The sequence below is a fragment of the Schistocerca cancellata genome, chromosome 5 (genome assembly GCF_023864275.1).
Source record: "Schistocerca cancellata isolate TAMUIC-IGC-003103 chromosome 5, iqSchCanc2.1, whole genome shotgun sequence".
Lineage (NCBI taxonomy): Eukaryota > Metazoa > Arthropoda > Insecta > Orthoptera > Acrididae > Schistocerca > Schistocerca cancellata.
This window is the reverse complement of record NC_064630.1, coordinates 738,686,517-738,708,196: the sequence shown is the minus strand read 5'-3', so window position 1 is coordinate 738,708,196 and position 21,680 is coordinate 738,686,517. Positions and strand designations below refer to the sequence as shown.

General features: G+C 39.1%; 1 protein-coding gene across 1 annotated transcript in view; it reads left to right on the top strand.

The window, feature by feature from the left end:
• The window catches only part of LOC126188053 (serine/arginine repetitive matrix protein 2-like), a 354,700-nt gene that overhangs the window by 153,418 nt on the left and 179,602 nt on the right, over positions 1-21,680 (top strand). The window contains exon 6 of the mRNA XM_049929488.1: positions 3,643-3,770. Within this exon, the coding sequence (XP_049785445.1) occupies positions 3,643-3,770 (128 nt within the window). The remainder of the gene's footprint in view (positions 1-3,642; positions 3,771-21,680) is intronic.

Sequence of the window (21,680 nt, the reverse complement as noted above, 5' to 3'; positions counted from 1 at the left end):
AGTCATGCCAGTGTAGAAGGCTGAACAGTGTTTACATAATAGCTGGTTTTTGATAGTTTGTTCTGCCAGTTACAGGGCCATTATAGGTGGTGGTAGGAGGGCATATAGGGCAAGTCTTGCAGTGGGGACAGTCACAGGGGTAGGAGCCATAGGGTACGGAGATGGGTGCAGAGGGAGCATAGGGTCTGACAAGAATATTGCGGAGATTGGGAGGGCAATGGAAAGCTATTCTAGGTGTGGTGGGCAAAATTTCAGATAGAATGGATCTCATTTCAGGGCATGATTTCAGGAGTGCTTTAGATGAGAGGTTAAGAATACAGTACTGTTGTGACTGGTTCTTTGGATTAAGGGTTATTCTTGGTCTGGGAGGCAGTAGTGAAGACTGTGGGATGTTAAGGAGGTTGGACAAGCTCAGTTTGTAGTAGAGGAGTGGTGGTTGATGGTGTGGCTGTTTAGGGAGCCGCAGAAGAACAGGAAGGGAAATAGCACTGTTCAGGTAGTTTAGCAGAAGGTGGGATAGCTTTTTGAGGTGAAGTCTTTCATTTTGTTGCAGTTTGAATTTGGCTTGGTGGATGATACTGTTCAAGGAAACATGAGGGACAGATAACTGCAGGATTTTGTAGAAGGAGAGAAGTCTGGTAGAGTGGAAATTTGCTGATGAGGCATATAGGTTACTGATTTGCTGCGTAAGAGCAAGAGATAGCTGTCTTTGAAACTGTAAAAGAGCCTGGTGTAGCATGAGATTGTATCCAGAAACAGGGACTTTCAATGTTACGCCTTTTGGAGTAACTCCAAGGGACAGGCAGGTTTCAAGAAACAGAATGTAGGATCTTAGTTTTGATACTGCAAAGACATGTTTTCGAAGGGAACAGATGTGTAATGAGATGGGATTTAGCATGGCAATAGAGGGCAGTTTGGAGAGTTAAAAATCATGAGAGTGACAAAAATAAATAAATAAGCAGAGGGTGGAAAGGATAGAAAAATGGAAGAAAAGCAATGGAAAAAGTTGGAAAAATTAGAAAATTTCATACATAAATCGTTAATGAGAGGTAATGAGTGGGCGATCTAATTGATATGAAAAATGATAAAAGGAAAAATTGGATCGTGAAAGTTGTGAAAACAGACAAAAGCTTAGAAATGGGTAAACAGAAGGTGAAAGTCATAGGAGAAAATGTAAACTACTTAGCTTGGCAACCAAAGTGACGTAAGAGACAGCAATAATCAGAGCGATTTGCCAAAAAACAGTCGCACAAAAACGTGAAAGAATTACCTACAGACAGTTTACAACCTATTTAAAATTATAGAACAGCAGTTACACCCACCACCATAGACAAGATAAGTGGATGGTGGAATAGAAAATACCTGTCAAATTTGCGAATAAATTGGTGACAGACGATCGGGATAAAGCCAAGCAGTGAAATGAACTGTAATTTGTTGTATTCAAATTCATAAATAACAATGGAATAGTTCTATGCAAATAAAAATCTAAATGAAAATATATCCATCTAAGAGCGAAGGCAAAGTGCTGATTAATCTTGGTGATACAGATGAATAAACAAGTGCATTAACACATAAGGTAGAAAACGGACGACATAGGGCAAGTCTTGCAGCGGTGTCGGTCACAGGGTAGGAGCCATATAGAGTAGGGAGATAGGTGCAGAGGGAGCATAGGGTCTGAGGTTGAGAGGGCGATGGAAAGCTATTCTAACTAACTCTCAGACAGACTGGATCTCATTTTAGATTCAGCATCCAAACAAATATGTTTGTTTCAGATGCCAAGGCTGTATGGAAGGGAACATTAGAAATGGAAGGGATGGCAGCTGTCAAAATTGTTTGTTGGTAGGTTTAATGTGGATAGAAGTGTGCAGCTGGCCTTTGGTAAGGACAAGATCAATGTCAAGGGAGGTGGCATGGGATTCAGAATAGGACCATGTGAAACTTAATTGGGAGAAGGTATTCAGAGATTCCAGGAATTTTAGCAGGTCGGCCTCACCATGAGTCAACATGGCAAAGATGTCATCAATGTATCCAAACCAAACCAGGGCCTGAAGACTTATGGATTCCAGGAAAACCCCTTCCAAGCAACCCATGAAAAGGTTGGCATAGGAAGGAGCCATCTTGGTTCTCATGGCCATGCCCATGATTTGTTTGTATGTCTGCCCCTCAAAACTGAAGTAGTTGTTAGTAAGTATAAAGCTGCTTAAGGTGAGTAGGAAGGATGTCATAGGTTTGGAATCAGATGAATGCTGACTGAGGAAACGTTCAGCAGCAGACAGACCATTTACATGGGGGGATGTTGGTATAGAGGGAGGTGGCATCAATGGTGACAAGCAAGTTGTGTGTTGGGAGTGGGACAGGCACGGATTTAAGACACTCTAGGAAATGGTTGGTGTCTTTGATGTAGGAGGGGAGTTTTTGTATTATGGGTTTCAGGTTTTGATCAACTAAGGCAGATATACGTTCAGTGGGTGCTTTGAAGGCAGCAACTATAGGAAGGTGGTGGTGTGTGGTTTGGGTGGGGTAAGAAGTTCTATGGATTGAGGTGTTAGTCGTTGTGAGGGGTCCGATGTTGGATGGCAGGTCAGTTTGAATGGGTTCTTGATGGTAGATGCTGTATGTAGAGGTGTCAGACAGCTGGTGTATACCTTCAGTAACGTACTCCTTTCAGTCAAGTACTACAGTGGTAGATCCTATGTCTGCTGGGAGGATAATGATGGGAGTCATCAGCTTTTAGGGAACGTAGAGCCTGGAGTTCTGCAGAGGACAGGTTAGGTCATGTCATAGGGACCTGAGGAAGGGTTGTGAGACAATGCTGGATGTGAGGAATTCTTGGAAGGCTTGTAAGGGATGATTTTGTGGTAATGGTGGTGGGTCAAGTTGGGCTCATGGTCTGAGCTTTTAAAGATGGGTCAATGCCAGGTTTGCTGCTGGAAAGGTTTTAGGGTTGGGTTGCGAAGTGAAATTTTGTGATGGATATTACGTGTGAAGGAAAGGAGGCCCTTCACCAAAGTAGCATGATCAAAAGCAGGTTTAGGGTTGAAAGTGTGGCCCTTAGATAATACAGATAATTCAGGAGGGAAGAGTGCTTTAGATGAGAGGTTTTCCATCTGTTTTTCACTGCCCCCTACCACCTGTACTACATAAAATGCACTTAGCTTCTCACTCTTATTAACTCGTGTACAATGTTTTAGTAGTAATCTTTGTCTTGCATATTACCATGTCTTCCACATTTAAGTTCTCAGGTTTTCAAATCTCGTCTGATGCAGTCCCCAACAATCAGTCTTTCCTTCTCATCCTGTATGGTAAGTCTCCCCTGACCCGCGGTTCTGGGTGACTTTCCCAAAATCTACCCCTCTTCCTAGACGTCTCCAGTCCTTTTCCTTATCCCTTCTTCCTTCCCTTTCAACCCTTCTGTCTGAAGAAGGAGCCACTCGCTCCAAAAGCTTGTCAGTCACAACAGTCTTTTATGTTTATGTTCTGCCGCTTCTTGGTGAGTAGATTTTTTATGTATCCAGTTAAATAATTTTATCAATAATTGATTGCAATCCAAAAACTGCATAATAAATTTATTCACATTCTTCCATTTTCTAATTCTGCTTATTAGTGTGTAAAATGTTTACTGAGGAATTTGTTTGTGTGTAGAGAATGAATGGGTCCCTGTGTCACCGAAGGCTGCAGATGTTGCTGGTCCCAACATCCCCGACGAGAAGTCGCACAGTGGTCAGACAGCTAAGGGTGAAGTGTCTCCCAGCCAGAACTGTCCATCTGAGGTACACATTCTGATGCTATATTTCACTTGTTTCTTACTATAATAATTTTGATGAATATTAGTATCTCTGCACCCGGGACATTTTTAGTTGTAATGTTTTTGTATATTGGCCTAATCCTGCTGTTCTGTTCACTATTACCCTACAACTATACTGTTCAGGACAGTATGACCCAACATTAAAATACTTGAAAAAACTTCTATGAACACTCATTTTTGTATACTTGTTGACATTGTTATGTAGCAGTATGTTGTTGAAAATAATAATAATAATGATAATAATAGGTAGATAGAACAATATTCAAGAAAATTTCTTTTTTTAATGTTCACGTAGGGTAAATTTGAAACAGTGTATGGTTTTGAATAAGGTATCCTTCTTTTGATACTTCTTATCACTTTATTGACTGTGATGTGTACAAAGTCATAATTATGGAACAACAGTTCTCAAAACAGGAAATTATTTTTGAAAATATTAACATTTGTTTTTTTTTTAACTTTTATTCTTACTCATTGCTATTTCGACAGAAATAGGTGACTTGCATTTTGCAAGCATGTAAAATGTTTATTACATTTTCCGCAGAATAGGATTGTTTAATCGTCACTACTGTCTAGACATAACTTACTGTCTGCTTGATGAGTAAGTTTCCTTATTATTACTGATTATGGCATGCCTGCCACACGTTCTGGATTTTAGAAGTTTGCCTTGCTATTCTCAGGGAATTTTCTGTTTTGGGAAATGCTTAATGCAATCTGTTCTGCTACCAGTGACTTTGCAAGTTCATCCAAGAGTACTCTGCCCCTCAATATTTTTCATCCTATTATTTCATTTTGAAGCACTGTACAAAGTATTACTTCAAATGAACTTTTTATGTCACACATTCTGCTGGTTGCATACCTGGTAACTTCTGGGGCACTCTTGGCAGTCAAAGTCGATAAAGAGCCATGTTGTGGTGGTGGGTGTAACTGCTGTTCTATAATTTTAAATAGGTTGTAAACTGTCATCATTTTTATCGGAACACTTTCTTTCATATACGTTACTGACATGATCTTCATACTTGGAAAAGTGTTCCTTCATCTATTTAGGAATTTACTAATTATTCCAGCGCAACATCAGTCAGTGATCTAATTGTCGTGGTGTCCCCTTAAAGATTGAAATAATCGATAAGTTCTAAGTGATTCTTGGAAAAAGCAAGAAAGCGAGAAACAAACTCATTGTTGTAAATGCAGAGGCTTTGTTTCATGTTCACAGTACGTTTAAACAACAAAAATCATTATTACTGTAAAATATAACAGAAAACTAAAAAAAATTGACATTAGAGTAATAATATTTGTGTCAGATCCTTATGACCTGAACTTTACATATGTCCGTATTAATGTACACTTAAAATATTTTAAGTATTTTTGTACACACATTGCTTATGCATTTTCAGACAAATTCACAAAATTTTGTAAAATTGTCTTAGTATTTAATCAGAAACAAAATTTGTAATAATCTTGGTTCATATAAATCCAAACAGATCAGCAGGATTAAATTTAGAAAGTAGACCAACATGCATACAATAACATTCAAACTCTTTCTGTTTTCCGGCTTAGAAATTTGTTGCAGACAGTGTATAAAGTTATTGTATTGAGTGTAATCACTGCAAGTAATAGTAATGTTTGTACACTGAGCAAGCTAAGAGATTAGTGGAACGTAGTCGTATCAAATCAGATGATGCTGAGGAAATTAGATTAGAAAATGACGCACTCAAAAGGAGCGGATGATTTATGCTATTTGCGCAGCAAAATAACTGATGATAGCAGAAGTAGAGCAGAGACTAAAGGCAGAATGACAAAAGCAAGAAGAGTGTTTCTGAAAAACTAGAAATTCGTTTACCGTATTTACTCGAATCTAAGCCACACTTTTTTTCCGGTTTTTGTAATCCAAAAAGCCGCCTGCGGCTTAGAATCGAGTGCAAAGCAAGTGGAAGTTCTGAAAAATGTTGGTAGGTGCCGCCACAACTAACTTCTGCCATCGAATATATGTAGCGCTACACAGGCATGCTTTGTAGGCACAAAGATAAATATTGGCGCCAAAACCTCTGCGTCAGTAAATAAATTAAAAAAGAAAAAGGGTGGAAGACGAGCTTTTTTTCTCCGCTCCGAGTTTCGACCACTGCATTTTCATACATTATCCAACGAAGTAAATACAAATTCCGTATTGTTCATCTTTGAATGTAGCAGAATTTCAATGTACTACAAAAATCCGACATGCAAGACTGTTTGGGATGTTTGTCAATATGGCCAACTCTACTTTCTGAATTTTTTCCTACCTGTGAGAAGAGATGGTTGCTAATAGGAACCTGATGAAATGTGAGTCACATGCAGTATTCTCTTCACCATAAGAATAATACGAATATCAACATTTTGTCATGTATTATTTCGTGTTTGCTGCTATTTCATTTAAATCCTGCCTGCCTAATAAACTACGAAACTAGAGTGAGACAACAGCAAACGCGGAAGAACATACGTATCGTCTCATGTTTATATTTGTATTATTCTTATGCCTAATAGTGATACAGTCAGAAATGAAGCACGGCAACTGACTAGATTTTTAATTCTAAGATGACTCTAATTTCTGTGCAGAATTTGATGTACTAAAGAAGCGGCCGCAAAGATTTTCAAACGGAGAAACATTTTCGCCTAACTCTCGTTCAGAACATGTTCTATTATACGCAGTCTACTATTTGATTCTTGTTGATCATTATTGAAGAAAGCAGCAGTGTAAGTAACAACAAATAGCAGTCTCTTGCCATTGTTTCGCTAATGAGACGATTACTCTCTCTTTTTTTTTTTAATTGTAAGCGGCGGTAGCGCGCACTAAAAGCAAGCCATGCCGCGAGCGGCGACAGGCCGTAAACACACACTATCAGAATGCGACAAACAATGCGTGACACAGTACAGTAATGCATTTTCAGCTTAGAGTGACGCAAACACCTATAACAAAGAAAACAGCACTTATCAGATCAAAGCAAAATAAGCAATCGATTCAAACCAGATGAAGCACGTGAAAAAGGAAGGGTACCCGTATAAATACGGACGGAGCGCCTGACGCATAGCAATGGCTACCTGGTATAGCTTAACTGCTAAGCTTACGACTCGAGCCAAAGTACTGTAGCTGTCATTCGACCTAAATTGTGGCTCATATTACAATGGACCAACTTTGTTTCGATTTGGAGGTGCGGCCTAAAACTTTTCTCTCCCCTTGAATTTCGAGTCTCAAATTTCCGGTGCGGCTTAGATTCGGGAATTTTTTTTTCCTTTATTTCGAGTCTCATTTTTAAGGTGCGGCTTAGATTTGAGTGCGGCTTAGATTCGAGTAAATACGGTATGTCAAATATAAGTCTTTTTCTGAAGGTATTTTCCTAGAGTGTAGCCTTGAACAGAAATGACACAACAGTCCTGTCAAGAAGGAAACAAGATTTTCAAATGTGGTGCTACAGAAGAGTCGTGAAGATTAGGTAGGTAGATTGAATAACTGATGTGAAAGTACTGAACTGAATTGGGCTGTAAAGGAATTTATGGCCCAATCTGATTAAAAGACCAAAAGAAGGAATTGGTTGATAGGACACATCCTGAGAGGCATGAAGAAGTCATTAATTTGGTGATGGGGTAGAGAGAGAGAGGGAGGGTGGGGGTGGGGAGGGGGAGAGAGAGAGGGGGGGGGTGTTCAGAAACTGTAGAGGGAAAGCAGGTTCAAATGTGTCTTGGTTGCAGTAATTATGCAGAGATGAATAGGCTGACACAAGGCAGTCTAGCATGGAGAGTTGCATCCAGCCACTCTACAAACTGAAGACCACCATGACGCATCATATTTGAAGCATACATCACAAAATACAAATACACTGATAGGAAAAAAAAATCCCAACATCAAAAAATAATAAATGTAGAGTAATGAAACTTCAGGAATACATTTGTCTAGGAAACATATTTAAGTGATTAACACTGCAAGATAAGCCATTGTAAATTTGAAATGCTGGTACATTAATATGTGTGTAACCACCAGAATGTTGAATATAAGCATGCAGATGTTCATGCAGTGTGTTGCACAGGTGCCAGATGTCAGTTTGTGGAGTGGAGTTCCATGCCTATTGCACTTGTTCAGACAGTACAGGGAACGTTAATGCTGCTGTGGATGATGCTAGAGTTGTCATCCGATGATGTCCCCCGTGTGCTCAATTAAGAGTGAGTCCTGGTGATCGAGCAGGCCAAGGCAAGACATCAACACCGTTGGCAGCACAACAGGTCGAACCACTATATTGATGTACAAACATGCAGTCAGGGTACATGGGACAAGGGACAACCATAAGAGTGCTCCTGCAGTCATATGAAATCACATCTCAGACCATGACTCCAGTTGTAGGTCCAGTGTGTCAACCACAGAGACAGGTTGGTTGCAGCCCTTAAGCTGGTCTCCTCCTGACCATCACATGGCCATCACTGGCATCGAGGCAGGACAAGCTTTCATCACAAAACACAACAGACCTCCACCTTGCCCTTCAATGATCTCTCACTTGACACCAGTGAAGTTGTAAATGGCGGTGGTTTGGGTTCAGTGGAATGCATGCTACAGGGTATCTGGCTTGGAGCTTTCCTTGAAGTAACTGATTTGGAACAGTTTGTTGTGTTACTGTCATGCCAATTGCTGCTCAGATTACTGCCACAGATACAGTATGATGCACCAGAGGCATCTGTCCAGAGCCCAGTTTTCTTGTGACCATACATTCTCGTGACCATTGCAACCAGCAGTCATGTACATTGACTACGTTTCTGCCAAGTCTTTCTGCAGTATTGCAGAATAAACATCCAACTTATTGTAGCCCTATTACATGACCTCGTTCAAACTTGGTGAGCTGCTGATAATGCCATCTTTGTTATGGTTTTATGTTGACTAACTCCAATTCACCACAATGAATCTCAAAAGTAACTAATCCTCATGACCGTTACAGTGTCTATTTAAAGTAAACATGATTTGCATCCTCATAGTGGTGTTACTATCACCACTCTTACGTGACTGGTGCGAAATTTGAAGAAATATCGTCTTCCAGATGTAGAAACACTCCTGCCAACTTTCGTTTATGTGACACAGCTCCTCCTAGGTGTTGCGATTTTTTTTGTCCGTAAGTGTATATGGACAAGAGTGGTGCTTGTCACATCTAGGTGACTCGTGTACGTATATATTACAAGTATGTGGAACTTGCAGGTATTAATAATAATTTCAAAGAACATGTAAGACATTAGTATTTTTCTCCAGAATTTCACAAAGACTTTACAAAAGGAAATTTTCAATGACTCATTATTGAAATAATAAAAGCTAATGTTACAAGACCAAGTGAGATGCCACTAATATAAGACACTAGACTTGTTTTTAGGTGGATGGTGGCTCAGATCCCTGTCTGGCAGTGCAGATTTAGGTTTTCTACGATTTCCTAAAATTGCTTAAGGCAAATGATGGCTTGTTTCCTTCGATAAAAATATTCCTTATCCTTCCTCAATCAGACCTTGTACTCCTTATCTATTGACCTTATCAACAATCGGTTCTTAAATGCTAACCTGCCTTCCCTGATATTGTAAGTAACTTACCAAAAAGTCTTCGTTTCTTCAGCCTGCGAGAAAAAATTTGGAATTAACGAATGTGAAATGAAGAAATACTTGGAACTTCTCATGGTTAAGAGACGCATACAATTTGTATTTTGTCATGAAAACTTAACTATCTTTCAAAATAAAATACTTTAAGAATAGTGTAATGTTATTTTGTAAACACAACAAAAAATGTTCTCACCTATGAATTTGTGTTCATTGGGGCCTCATAGAAACTTGCAGTGAGAATATTATTAAGAAAATCATAAATTAATTTTGATAACATGTGACACCTAGGAATGTGATTATTTGTGAGAGATTGTGTTGGACAGGCTGCATGTACTCACAGAACACAGTGCTCAAAAATATTGTGTATGCATCTCTTACAAACTTTTCATCATTGTACCCATCACTCTGCATACTGGAATGTGTGTGATAGGACAACTGCAGTATTTCAGAACCACAGAATAACAAAATATATATGTGAAGGATGAGCTTAGCCACTAGGGTATGACGTATGGAATGCATTTATTTATATGTGTATGTCACCAGAGCAGTAATTTTTATATGCTACCTGTATAAAATCAATCCTACTTGTTGGTTGCATGGACATTATTTACTTATATTTACTGGGGTTTTAAAGGTGTTTATGAATTATGACATTATTTTACTTTCTCATATTAATGGTTTAACTTTGCAACTGTTACATTATCAATCTATTTTTGTACCTGAGGTATAGTCTGTGACTACATTCTATTACATGATTTTTTGCAGGCTTTTTTCCACAGCATCTGTTGTAATCAGTTATTATTGGATTTTCCATTTTAAGCTTACATCTACATAAATACTGTGTAAGCCATTTCATAGTGTTCGACGTAGGGTACAGTTTTCCACTACTAGTCATTTCCTTTCCTATTCCACTTGCAAGTGGAGCGAGGGAACATTGACTGTCTATATGCCTCCACCTAATCTCTCTTATCTTGTCATCGTGGTCCTTATGTAAAATCTGCATCAGCAGCAATAGAATCATTCTGCAGTCAGCTGCAAGTGCATGTTGTCTAAACTTTCTCAACAGCATTTTGTGAAAAGAAAGTTGTCTTCCCTCCATGGATTCCCATTTGAGGTCGCAAAGCGTCTTCGTAACTATCACATGTTGATCGAATCCACCACTAACAAATCTAGCAGCATGCTTCTGAGTTGCTTCAATGCCTTCCTTTAATCAGACCTGGTAGAGACCCCACAAACTTGAGCAGTACTGAAGAATGGGTTGCCAAAGATTTCCATGTGTGGTCTCCTTTTTAAAGGTACACTTTCCTAGAATTATCCTAATTGAACCAAAATTCGACCATCCACCTTCCCTACAACCATTCTTACATGCTCCTTCCATTTTGTATTGTTTTGCAACATTATGCCTAGATATTTAGTTGACGTGACAGCACTAATACTGTATTCTAACATTACAGGATTGGTTTTTCTTTCTCATCTGCATCAACTTCAATTTTTCTACATTTAGAGCAAGCTGCCACTCATTAAACCTAATAATCTGTCTGTCATTCTCTCTCAGGTTCTTGCAATTAATATCACTTTTATTTATAAAGCAAATTCTGTGGTCATTCTGTAAACATGGATACATAATAACCTCTTCATTTTCATATTTTAAGATTAAAAAAAAAATCCTTATAAAAGTTGCATACAGTCTATGTACATATGGTGACGTCCACTGCTTTTTGTGTGATTATTAACGGAGGTTGAGGTCAAAACAAACATGGTTGCAGCATTCACTTTTTCAGTTTCTGAATACACAACAAACACCTAAAAAAAGCCACAAATTACATACAATCCAATGATACACATCACTTCTGTGTGTTAGACTATCAATCCTAACTGACAGTGTGTCATATACAGAAGAAATAAAACTGCTCGTAAAAAGCCTGAAGCACAAGAGAAGAGGTAAGTTAATAATGAGTTTCGGCTTGTCATTATTCAGTCATCATCCATCACCTACAGTGAAACATTGTGGGGCCAGAAATAATTTAGAGGGATGTTCAGCAAACTGACAGATGGGGTAGATTGCCATCTGGCAGACCCTGCTGTGCCGGCAACTTAGTGCCAACTCCCCACAACTACGACAGAGATGTCAGTGGACGAGCCTGAAGATATGGAAATGTGTGGCACTACGCCACACCTCTGGTTGCACCCAGCACCAATGCGCCAGAGGTCACACCGAAACTTCATCTGGCAAAGGAGTCAACTGCCATTATCAGGAAGGAGTTAGAAGACACTCAGCAACAAGATCAACATGAACAGCTGACCTCTCCGGCATACACTGAAAACACAACACAATTTATTCACTACGTGGAAGACTTACAGATTCCAGACACAGCCATAATCCTCTCATTTGATGATAGAACATGTAGTCTTATACACCAATAACAAAAACAATAAATAGCATAGAAGAAAAACAATAAACAGCACGAATACGTCGGTCAAGCTGCTTGAACTAATAACAGAATTAAATTATTTCCAGCCCAATAATGAATTCTGTGTACAAAGTGAACAATCACCAGTGGAATTCCAAGTGTTCAAAACCATAGCAAACATTTGTAAAAACCATATAGAACAGCTATTATTTAATAAAATTGTACCAGATAGGAATGACACCCTGGATTGGATTAGATGTATGGAAGATATCTTGTGCCTGATAAATCAATTTCAAAATACCCAATCTTGCACAAAGTACTTAGATGCATGCCCCAGAGCCCAAGCATGATCTCATTACACATAGACAATTACCAAAAAGAAATGAATACCATTGTACAAATAGCCACAAACAATGGATACAAAGAAAACTTAGTGACAAACCTGGACAATAAAACTAAGAAACAGAAAAGAGCAAATTTCCTGCTATAAGAAGAGATTCCAGCACAAACAAACCTATGAGAGACAAGAACGAGAACAACACAGAGTTAGAAAGAAAAAGATAGCAAAAGACGGTATACAATGACACACAACCATACACTGAGGTGACAAAAGTCATGGGATACCTCCTAATATTGTCTCTTACCTACTTTTGCATGGCATAAGAAGCTCAGTGTGGCATGGACTCAAGAAGTCTTGGATATCCCCAACAGAAATATTGAGCCATGCTGCCTCTATAGCTGTCCATAATTGTAAAAGTGTTGCTGGAGCAGGAGTTTGTCCATGAACTGACCTCTTGATTACGTCCCATATGTATTTGATGGGATTCAGGTTAGCCGATCTGGGTGGGCAAATCATTCACTCAAATTGTCCACAATCACAATCAAAACCAATCGTGAATGCGCACTGGACTCGCAGTTGGGAGGACGACGGTTCAAACCCATGTCCGGCCATCCAAATTTAGGTTTTCCGTGATTGCCCTAAATCGCTTAAGGCAAATGCCGGGATGGTTCCTTTGAAAGGGCATGGCTGATTTCCTTCCTCATCCTTCCCTAATCCGAGCTGGTGTTCCATCTCTAATGACCTCGTTGTCAATGGGACATTAAATGCTAATCTCCTCCTCCTCCAATCGTGAATGTTTGTGGTTCTGTACATGGCAGTTTCTCATCCATAAAAATTCCATTATATTTTGGGAACATGAAGTCCATGAATGGCTGCAGATGGTCTCCAAGTAGCCAAGCATATCCATTTCCAGTCACTTACCGGTTCAGTTGGACCGGATGACACAGCCTACACCATTATTGAGCCACCACCAGCTCGCACAGTACCTTGTTGACAACTTGGGTCGATTGCTTTGTATGGTTTGTGCAACACTCAAAAGTTGCCATCAGCTCATACCACATGAAATCGGGAATCATCCTACCAAGTCATGGTTTTGTAGTCATCCAGGGTTCAATTGATATGTTCATGAGCCCAGGAGATGTGCTGCAGTCGATGTCGTGCTATCAGCAAAGGCACGCACATTGGTCATCTTTTCAAGCCCATTAATGCCAAATTTTACCATACTGTTTTAACGAATATGTTCATCGTATGTATCACATTGATTTTGATTCCTGTAGTTATTTCACTCAGCTTTGCTTGTCTGTTTGCACTGACAACTCTGCACAAACACCACTGATCTTAGTCATTGAGTGAAGGCTGTCGGCCACTGCATTGTCTGTAGTCATAATCATGTTGGGAAACTATTCACATGAGTCACCTGGGGACAAATGACAGCTCCGCCAATGCACTGCCCTTTTATACCTTGTGTACGCGATTCTGTCGCCATGAGTATAATTGTATATTGGTATCCCAATGCTTTCGTCACCTCAGTGTAAGTACACACATAGAGTATCTAATATTTTCAGTAAACGAAAATCAAAAAATAGCTCACCAGTTCAACAATTCAGTTCAAAAATGCTATTCAAAAGGAATAGGAAGTAACAGTTCTATATCAGAAATCAGGAATTTACTGACTAAAAATGTAATACATGTGATGGAAGGTACATACTAGGGTAAATCAAACAGTAAGTTACACTAGCCTTTCGCAAGAGCATGCTTTGTGTTGTGATCATGACCAGTGTGTAACACGTGACAGTAACTGCTGACATGTCCAATAGCATGGATGGTGTGGTATCCATAGTGCTGTGTGTGCAGAGTGGGCGAGGCTCAGTGGCATGTCAACTGAATGTTCACTCCAAACTGGGGATGTGTGCAACAATCAGATTTCTGTGGGCTAAACAGCTCAATAGCACAGACATTGATAGTGAAATCACTGCAGTATATGGTGAGTATGCAATCTCTCACCCCGGTAAAACGGTGTAACAATTTGATGCCAGACACAAAGTCGCAAAGGCAGATTCACAATGTCCAGTACCGTTGCAAAAGTTGACCAGATGGATGTGATCATTAGAGAAGATCAGTGCATAATTCTACTGGAAATTGGCAACATGCGGAATATTTCATATGGCAGTGAGTTGACCATCGTTCAGCAGCACCTTGGATATCGTAAACTGTGTGCCAGCTGGGTCCCACTGCTGCTCACCGATGTTCACATGGGACAATGTTTCCAGTCATCTTTGGGAACAGTATTCTGTGGAGGGCAACAAGTTTCTGCAGCAAATCATCATAGGGGAGGAGATGTGGTCCACCACTTCATCCCCAAAACAGAGAGAACATCGATGGAGTGGGTGCTCACCACATCACCAAAATGAAAGATGGCCAAGGTGCAGCATTCAGCAGGAAAGATGATGGCGACAGTGTTCTTTGACATGGAGGGTGTGGTGCACATGGAATTTATGCCGAAAGGCCCAACAATCAACTCTTTTTTGTATTGCCAAACATTGAACCAATTGTGTAAGGCAATTAAACAAAAGCAGTGGGGAAAATTGAATGCTGGTGTGATTTTGTTGCATGATAATGTAACAACGCACTCAGCCCATCAAATAACAGAACTGCTGCAGCAATTCAAGTGGAAGGTATGGCAACTTCCTCCATACACTCTTAGATCCAGCACCATGCAATTATGCGTGTTTGGCAAGATGAAACAGGTTACTGAGTAAATGGTCATAACTTGGAAATGTAACTTAAATATTTTGATTCACCCTTGTAGGTGAAAACAGGAGAAAATAAGACACCAGATAGAAAGAGCATGGAAGTAGGGGACAAATCGTTCAACACTTTTCGAAACACTGACCAACACATCAATGTAAACAACAGAAAAAACATCCTATCACCTTCCGAAAAAACTTCCACATTTATAAAACCATAACATAAACGAAATAACCAAAAAATGACCAGACCAACAAGACAGACCGCACAGTTTTTAAATTAATAACGCACTTCAGTAGTAACATAGCCACATGACCACACCCCTCTGCATGTGTCATCCACTCAGTCTGCCCCTGCCCCCCACCTCCACCCACTCTTTCCTGTATCTGCCCCCTTCCCTCAGTCTAAAATCTCTCTCTCTCTCTCTCTCTCTCTCTCTCTCTCTCTCTCTCTCTCTCTCTCTCTCTCCAAAGGAAATGTATTCACAGGTTGGCAACACACACAACCTACACAGAAAACAGATGAATAAACATAAACACTGTTCTGAGTATGGAGCATGTGAAAGTCCAGTGTTGTTATTCTTGTGAAGTTTTACAGAAATGAGGTGAAGGGGGTGGGGGGGAAGGAGCCATTTATAAGGAAGTTTTGGTTTTAATCCTACAAATACTAAAATGTAGTGATGTATTATGCATCCATGTTTCCAGAATGACGAGAGAAGATGCTTTATAAATAAAAATGAAATGCATGTGGTGAAAAATAGCCTTTAGTTGCAGTAAACTTCAGATGGACAAACCAATCATAATTAGCATTTTATTATGTTTGGTGAAACTCAAAATTATTGGATGTAAAATTCAGTGTGAGATATCTATGGTACTGAGAAGAATTTTATATGTTCTCGTTTTTCCCCTCTTCAAATGTGTGCAGATCTCTCGTCTCCTCTAGAATATTTGTATAGCTTCCTTTCTCTGCTGCTCCATTGTAGAGCATCATTTTTTTCTAAGACACTTACTAAATGTGGTGACAATATTATGCAAAGCATAACTGCTGCTCATCATATAGCGGAGATGCTGAATCTAAATGTGGTGAAGTGGTTTTTGCTGTTCTTTGTGTGTTCATTGTATCTTGTAGTAAATATTCATCCTCTTTGTCTGATCACAGTTGCTGCATTTAATTTTATATATTCCTGACTGCTTGTGTTGTTGAATTTTTGCTATTCTGTATGTTACGCCTGTTCATAGTTTGCTTTCTGTGGAAATCTAATTTTAAGATTAGTATTGCTAAATGATTAACTTATGTTTTGGGAAATATTTGCCAGGTAGGTTAACGTAATGAACTTTTCTGTATTATTTCTTTCTGCTTTTGCTAATGGTATTTGTTCATTTTCATGTGCATACTTAGCCTTAGTTTTGTTTCTATAAATAATTGTATTTACTCAATTATAAGATGGTTTTATTTCTAAATTCGTTATACAAAAAATAGTGTCAGCTTGTACTCACAAATTAAACTGTTGCTGTTGTGGTCAATATTTTTACGTTGTTTAGTAGAGTATATGAAGCTAGCCTTATATTTGTAGGGGTCATTGTGTATTTAGAGATGAAGCTTTGGCTGTTGAGATCATTGCAAATTTATTTTAAAGAATTTGGAAGAGTAGGACTCATTAAATGATACTCGCATTCCAACAGGCTTGAGATTTAACCATACGCTGAAGCGCTTGGTACAGTATTGACGTTGCTCGGACAATCATGGGACACTGACTTGTGTGGTGCTAGTGCAAAGAGATATGCGAGAAACTATGAACTTGCCACTACAACAATCTATTGTTCTGATTAAAATTTGACAATTTTGTGTAATGCAGGAGAAAATAGCATTAAATTCTATCATCTTACAAACTTTTGTTACATTCGGGCAGGTTTGCAATAAACATTCTCTTACCTGTATGAATATGGATGTTTCAAAACGCAGACTGTATTTTCTTTAGTTATGAGAGACTAATGATTTGCTAAGTGGATTTCAAATAAATTCAGTCGCTGTTCACATATTAGCACATTGGGTGAAAACGCTATCAGCTTTAGAACGTGATGGTGACATTCATTTGAAACAGAAGAAAAATTAATGCAGAATTAAATGTCCAGCAAAAGAAATAAATCATGTTAAACGGACTGTAATTGTTATCATGAGAATAAATTACAGTGGCAAGACCTATTGTGGAGATCATACAGACACATGTCACTGGATGGTGGGACAAGCAAAAGTTTGAGATTGGGACTGATTTGCAATCTTTTATTTATTTTTTTTTAATTGGTGTTCTTACATATGACAAGCACACTAACAGATATTGCAGTTTGTTTTTCACAGTTGCTCAAACCCAGTAGTGTGGAAGGGGAACAGTGGTCTGTTTTTCACAGTTGCTCAAGCCCAGTAGTGTGGAAGGGGAACAATGGCACCTGCATGGCTGTGAGCTAGGATGATTATTGGGGAGGGGGGTGAATGAGCAACAAAGTTCGTGTTGCCGACCTTTGTGTGAATCCATTTGTAGTTGAAATTGAACTTACTTTAAAATTAGACAAGTACTCAACAACAGTATTAATTTCTGCAGGAGACAGTAAAAGTCCAGATAGGGGGCAGTCATGTAATTGTGTACGTCTTGCTGCAATTCTGCAACACTGACTGCGATATATGAAGGAAATGAAAGGGGGAGGGGGTGTCACCTGGTTCTACAGAGCCAGTAAGAGAGGAAGGACAGACAATATGTTTGGGAGAAAGAGACGTAACATTCTCATGTCAGTATAGAAGTGAAATCCAATATGTATTTGGAAAAAAACCTGGTGTGTTGTCAGGATCCACCATAACAACCACCCCAGAAATAGCAACATAGCCCGAAGAAACAGCCAAATATTTGTGACATTGAAGATCAGATTTCACAACTGTACTATTAAGATGAAATGCTGACGATGATTAAAAATAGTGAGACCACAGACAATAGGTTTAGTAAGCAAAAAAGGTAGAAAGGAAAATGTTCCAAAAATTACTGTAAATCATTTCTTATAGTTTTTCTGTCTCCAAGTATTGTCAAAATGTAGACAATCAGTAAATGGTGTAAGTTTGGGATAGGTGTTCTGGGACTATTTCCTTATATAACTTGATTAGTTGGTTTATTACCCTGTGGTAGATCAAAGCATGGTAAGTGCCACACAAAGAACAATGTTCGCATTTGGTCAAGTAACACCACTAATCACCAATCACGCAACTACAAACAAACACACGAAATAGTCTCGAAGTTCATAAGTTCTGAGAAAAGTTTCTCACTGGTGGCAATCAGGAAATGAGCGGCATAGCTGTGAGGGAGACGGTGGTGTGCAGTGTCACAGCTGTTGGTATTGGGCCAGGAGTTGTTTGGTAATGAAACCAGAAGTTTAATTGCGAATTCTATCATATCTAATGCTACCGAAGTATGAACCATTACAGATTTAATATTTGTATAATTGAGATTTATAGTTGTAGTCATTTATGCAATCATTCTACTTCCATAACATTAAAATTTTTGTCTGAAATCAAACACTGGAAAATCCAGGATGGAATATAACAATATTGTGAAAAGGAAAGTTGCTACTCACCATATATCGGAGATGCTGAGTTGCAGATAGGCACAACAAATAGACTGTCACAGATATAGCTTTCGGCCAGTAAGGCCTTCGTCAGAATTAGACAGCAAATGCACACATATACACACTCACCAAACACAACCCACACACGTGACTGCAGTCTCAGGCAAGTGAGGCCTTGTGACAGTCTTTTTGTTGTGCCTATCTGCAACTTCTCATCTCCAATGTACGGTGAGTAGCAACTTTCCTTTTCATGATATTATTACAAAATTTTTGTCTGTTAGATTGACGAGTCTTTTGTGAAATTTGAATTCGTACTTAGGTGCATCTTTCTCTTGTTCCTTAATTGTGTACAGTGAGAGCAGTAAGCTTCTTTTGTACATAAAGCTCTCCACTATTCTCATTATGAAAACAAAATGAAGGTGAGTTAAAACTTTTCCTAATTTTTTATGTGCTGCGTAAAAGAAAGCTCAAAGTTTGTATCTCTGACGAATTTATTCTCTAATCCACCTCAATTCACTTTTTGTTTAATGCATGTTGTAACCTTTACTTTGAGTTCAATATTTAAAAGCACATATTTAGGTGTCACACTCTTTGTTATACACTGTTAATTGAATTTAATATTTCCGTTAGTTTTCAAAAATGCATAGATACTTCAGGACAAAAGATATCCTTTAGTTTTATATTCAACAAAAACTGAATTTTATTTCGTGCATCTGTGGCATAAAAGTACATCAGTAATATGGTAGTTTTGCAACTACATTTAAATATGACAAAGCAAAATACTGTCATAGTTCATAAATAATGTTTAATACGTCCCTACAAATGTAAGTGAATACTGTCCAATAAATAACAAGTGTGTGTGTGTGTGTGTGTGTGTGTGTGTGAGAGAGAGAGAGAGAGAGAGAGAGAGAGAGAGAGAGAGAGAGATGGCAGTTACTGCTTGGAAATGAGCCGTACTAAAGATAGTAATAGAAAAATAGCATAAAAATAATAAATTGCAGCTCTGGTGAATATACACAAAAATAGTATTTGGTCCAGTTTACTGAATATGCAGAACAGCATATGCGAAACATATTTACTGTATGAAATATTATTTTACAAACAGTTCAGGGTGTTTTAAAAAATGTTTCCTGCATGCCTAGATCTGTTAGTCATCTGATTCAAATTCACTGTCAAGTGCTTTCCACTTCAGCATACTAAAATTGTTTTCACTGCTGCATCTCCTGTGCATATATGTGTGTTTTTCTTTTCATAATAAACAATCCAATGCTTTGTGTGTCAGCTGTTCCCATTGGAAATCTTGAAGGTTGTGCTTATCTTTGCTATATACTGTTTTATATAGATCCATATTGGCTCAGTTGAATTACATTGTCATTAACACATTGGAAGGCACACTTCTTCAAGCTCCCTTTCTGTTCCAAGTTGGGCCAGTTTACATATAGGCTCGAATGTTATGTGGTTGACTTTTCAGTTGCACTCCATGTATGATCTGTCATCATGGTGCGTGTATGTCAACTTTACCTCGTAAATAATTTCCAGCTGTCATTCATAAAGTTAATTATTTTCATGGTCCTGCTATGCATTGCCATGGAGCCGTCCCATTAGACTTTGTCACCTTGTTACATTGTGCAAGAGTTAGAGGAGAGCTTCAGTCTGTCCAAGTTATTAAATGATGTAAACAGTTTTGCACCAACTATTCTGTATTTTATGCACATGTTTTTCTTGTACAGCTTCTGTTATTTTATTCCTAAGAATCCCATGTTACACCACAAGCCTTAGGCCTAAAACCTGGCCACCAGGCAACCAGGCATACACTGCAGAGACTAAGTCTGAATTGTTCATTTAAGACGTGAATAAAACCAGTCACCTCTCAGAATTCTAAGTCCAGCTATGCATGAACTGGCAGCACCATAAGAGCAGCGAAAGTTTCTCTACGAAGTTCTGTCTTCTGCTCGAGCCGTCACAGTGCTGTATCTACTCATGGTGTAGTGGTAAATGTTGCACATTGTAGTGTGTTAGGTGCTGGGAGAGGGATGAGTGTGTGTGTGTGTGTGTGTGTGTGTGTGTGTGTGTGTATGTGTGTCAGAAGGGACGCTGATTTGAAATAAAGAGAGAATTAAAATGAACTTTTGACTATATTTCTAACAGTATGGTGTACATGAGGACTCACCTTGCAGCATAGGTGCCGGCTGGACTGCCAGTCTGAGTTAAAGAGGGTACAGGTGAGATGGCAGTTCACGTCTGCATGGCTGGTGGCTGGTCCTGATGAACAGGGTCAGTCAGGTGACACTATATCATCCACTCATTGTGGATCTGGAGCACAAGAGAGCATGTCTGGACTACAAGAGACTGAAGCAACTGCCCTCTGTGCCTCAGGATCTTCCAGCTACCACAAATGTGATTGACTTCCCATGATCTAGTGGCAAATGGTGGCGTGGAATCACTAGTTCAGTCAGCAGAGGCATGATCTTGGATTCGGTAACATGTACTGGATTCAACCAGCTGTGTCCTGAAAGGCAGGCAGGCTTGCACATAGGCATTGGTTGGGAGAGCACTTGTAAAGACTTGGCCAGGCCTTTTAAAATAAAAGCTTTTTAAGCTAAATCCATGAATATTCCCAGACTGGTGATTGCACCTTGCACAGTAGATTAAGTTATGAATTCAAGTCCACTCCTTCTTTTATTTTTTTAAACTGCATCTCAACTGTGCTCAGAGTATCAATCTGATGGAACCTCGTAGATAATTTGCTTCACTTTCTAACCAACCAGTAATAGCAAAAACTACCAGACATATTTTAGCAAAAGAACTCATGGCTGTGTAAAGATCAGATCAGTTTTGCTCGAAGTTTCTTCATCTTGCAGTAGCCACTGGCTATCCACCACCGACACCTGACATCCGGCACTATCAGAAAAGGTGAATGCGTTGCTGTGCACGTTAGACTTGCAGTTACATATTGGATTTTGTGTACCTGAGACTTCTGTTCAACACTTAAGCATTATCAAATATAGTTGCAAGTGGAGGAAGGTTTAACATTTCTGCACATTGTTTGCTTTGAGTTTCCTAGAGGGTTGAAAGCAGCAGAGGCAGGTCAAACAAATGTATAGAGTATGGGCAAAGAGCTATTAGGCAAATAACATCAGAATGGAATTTCTTGTTTCAAGGAAGATCTTTGTAGCACGATC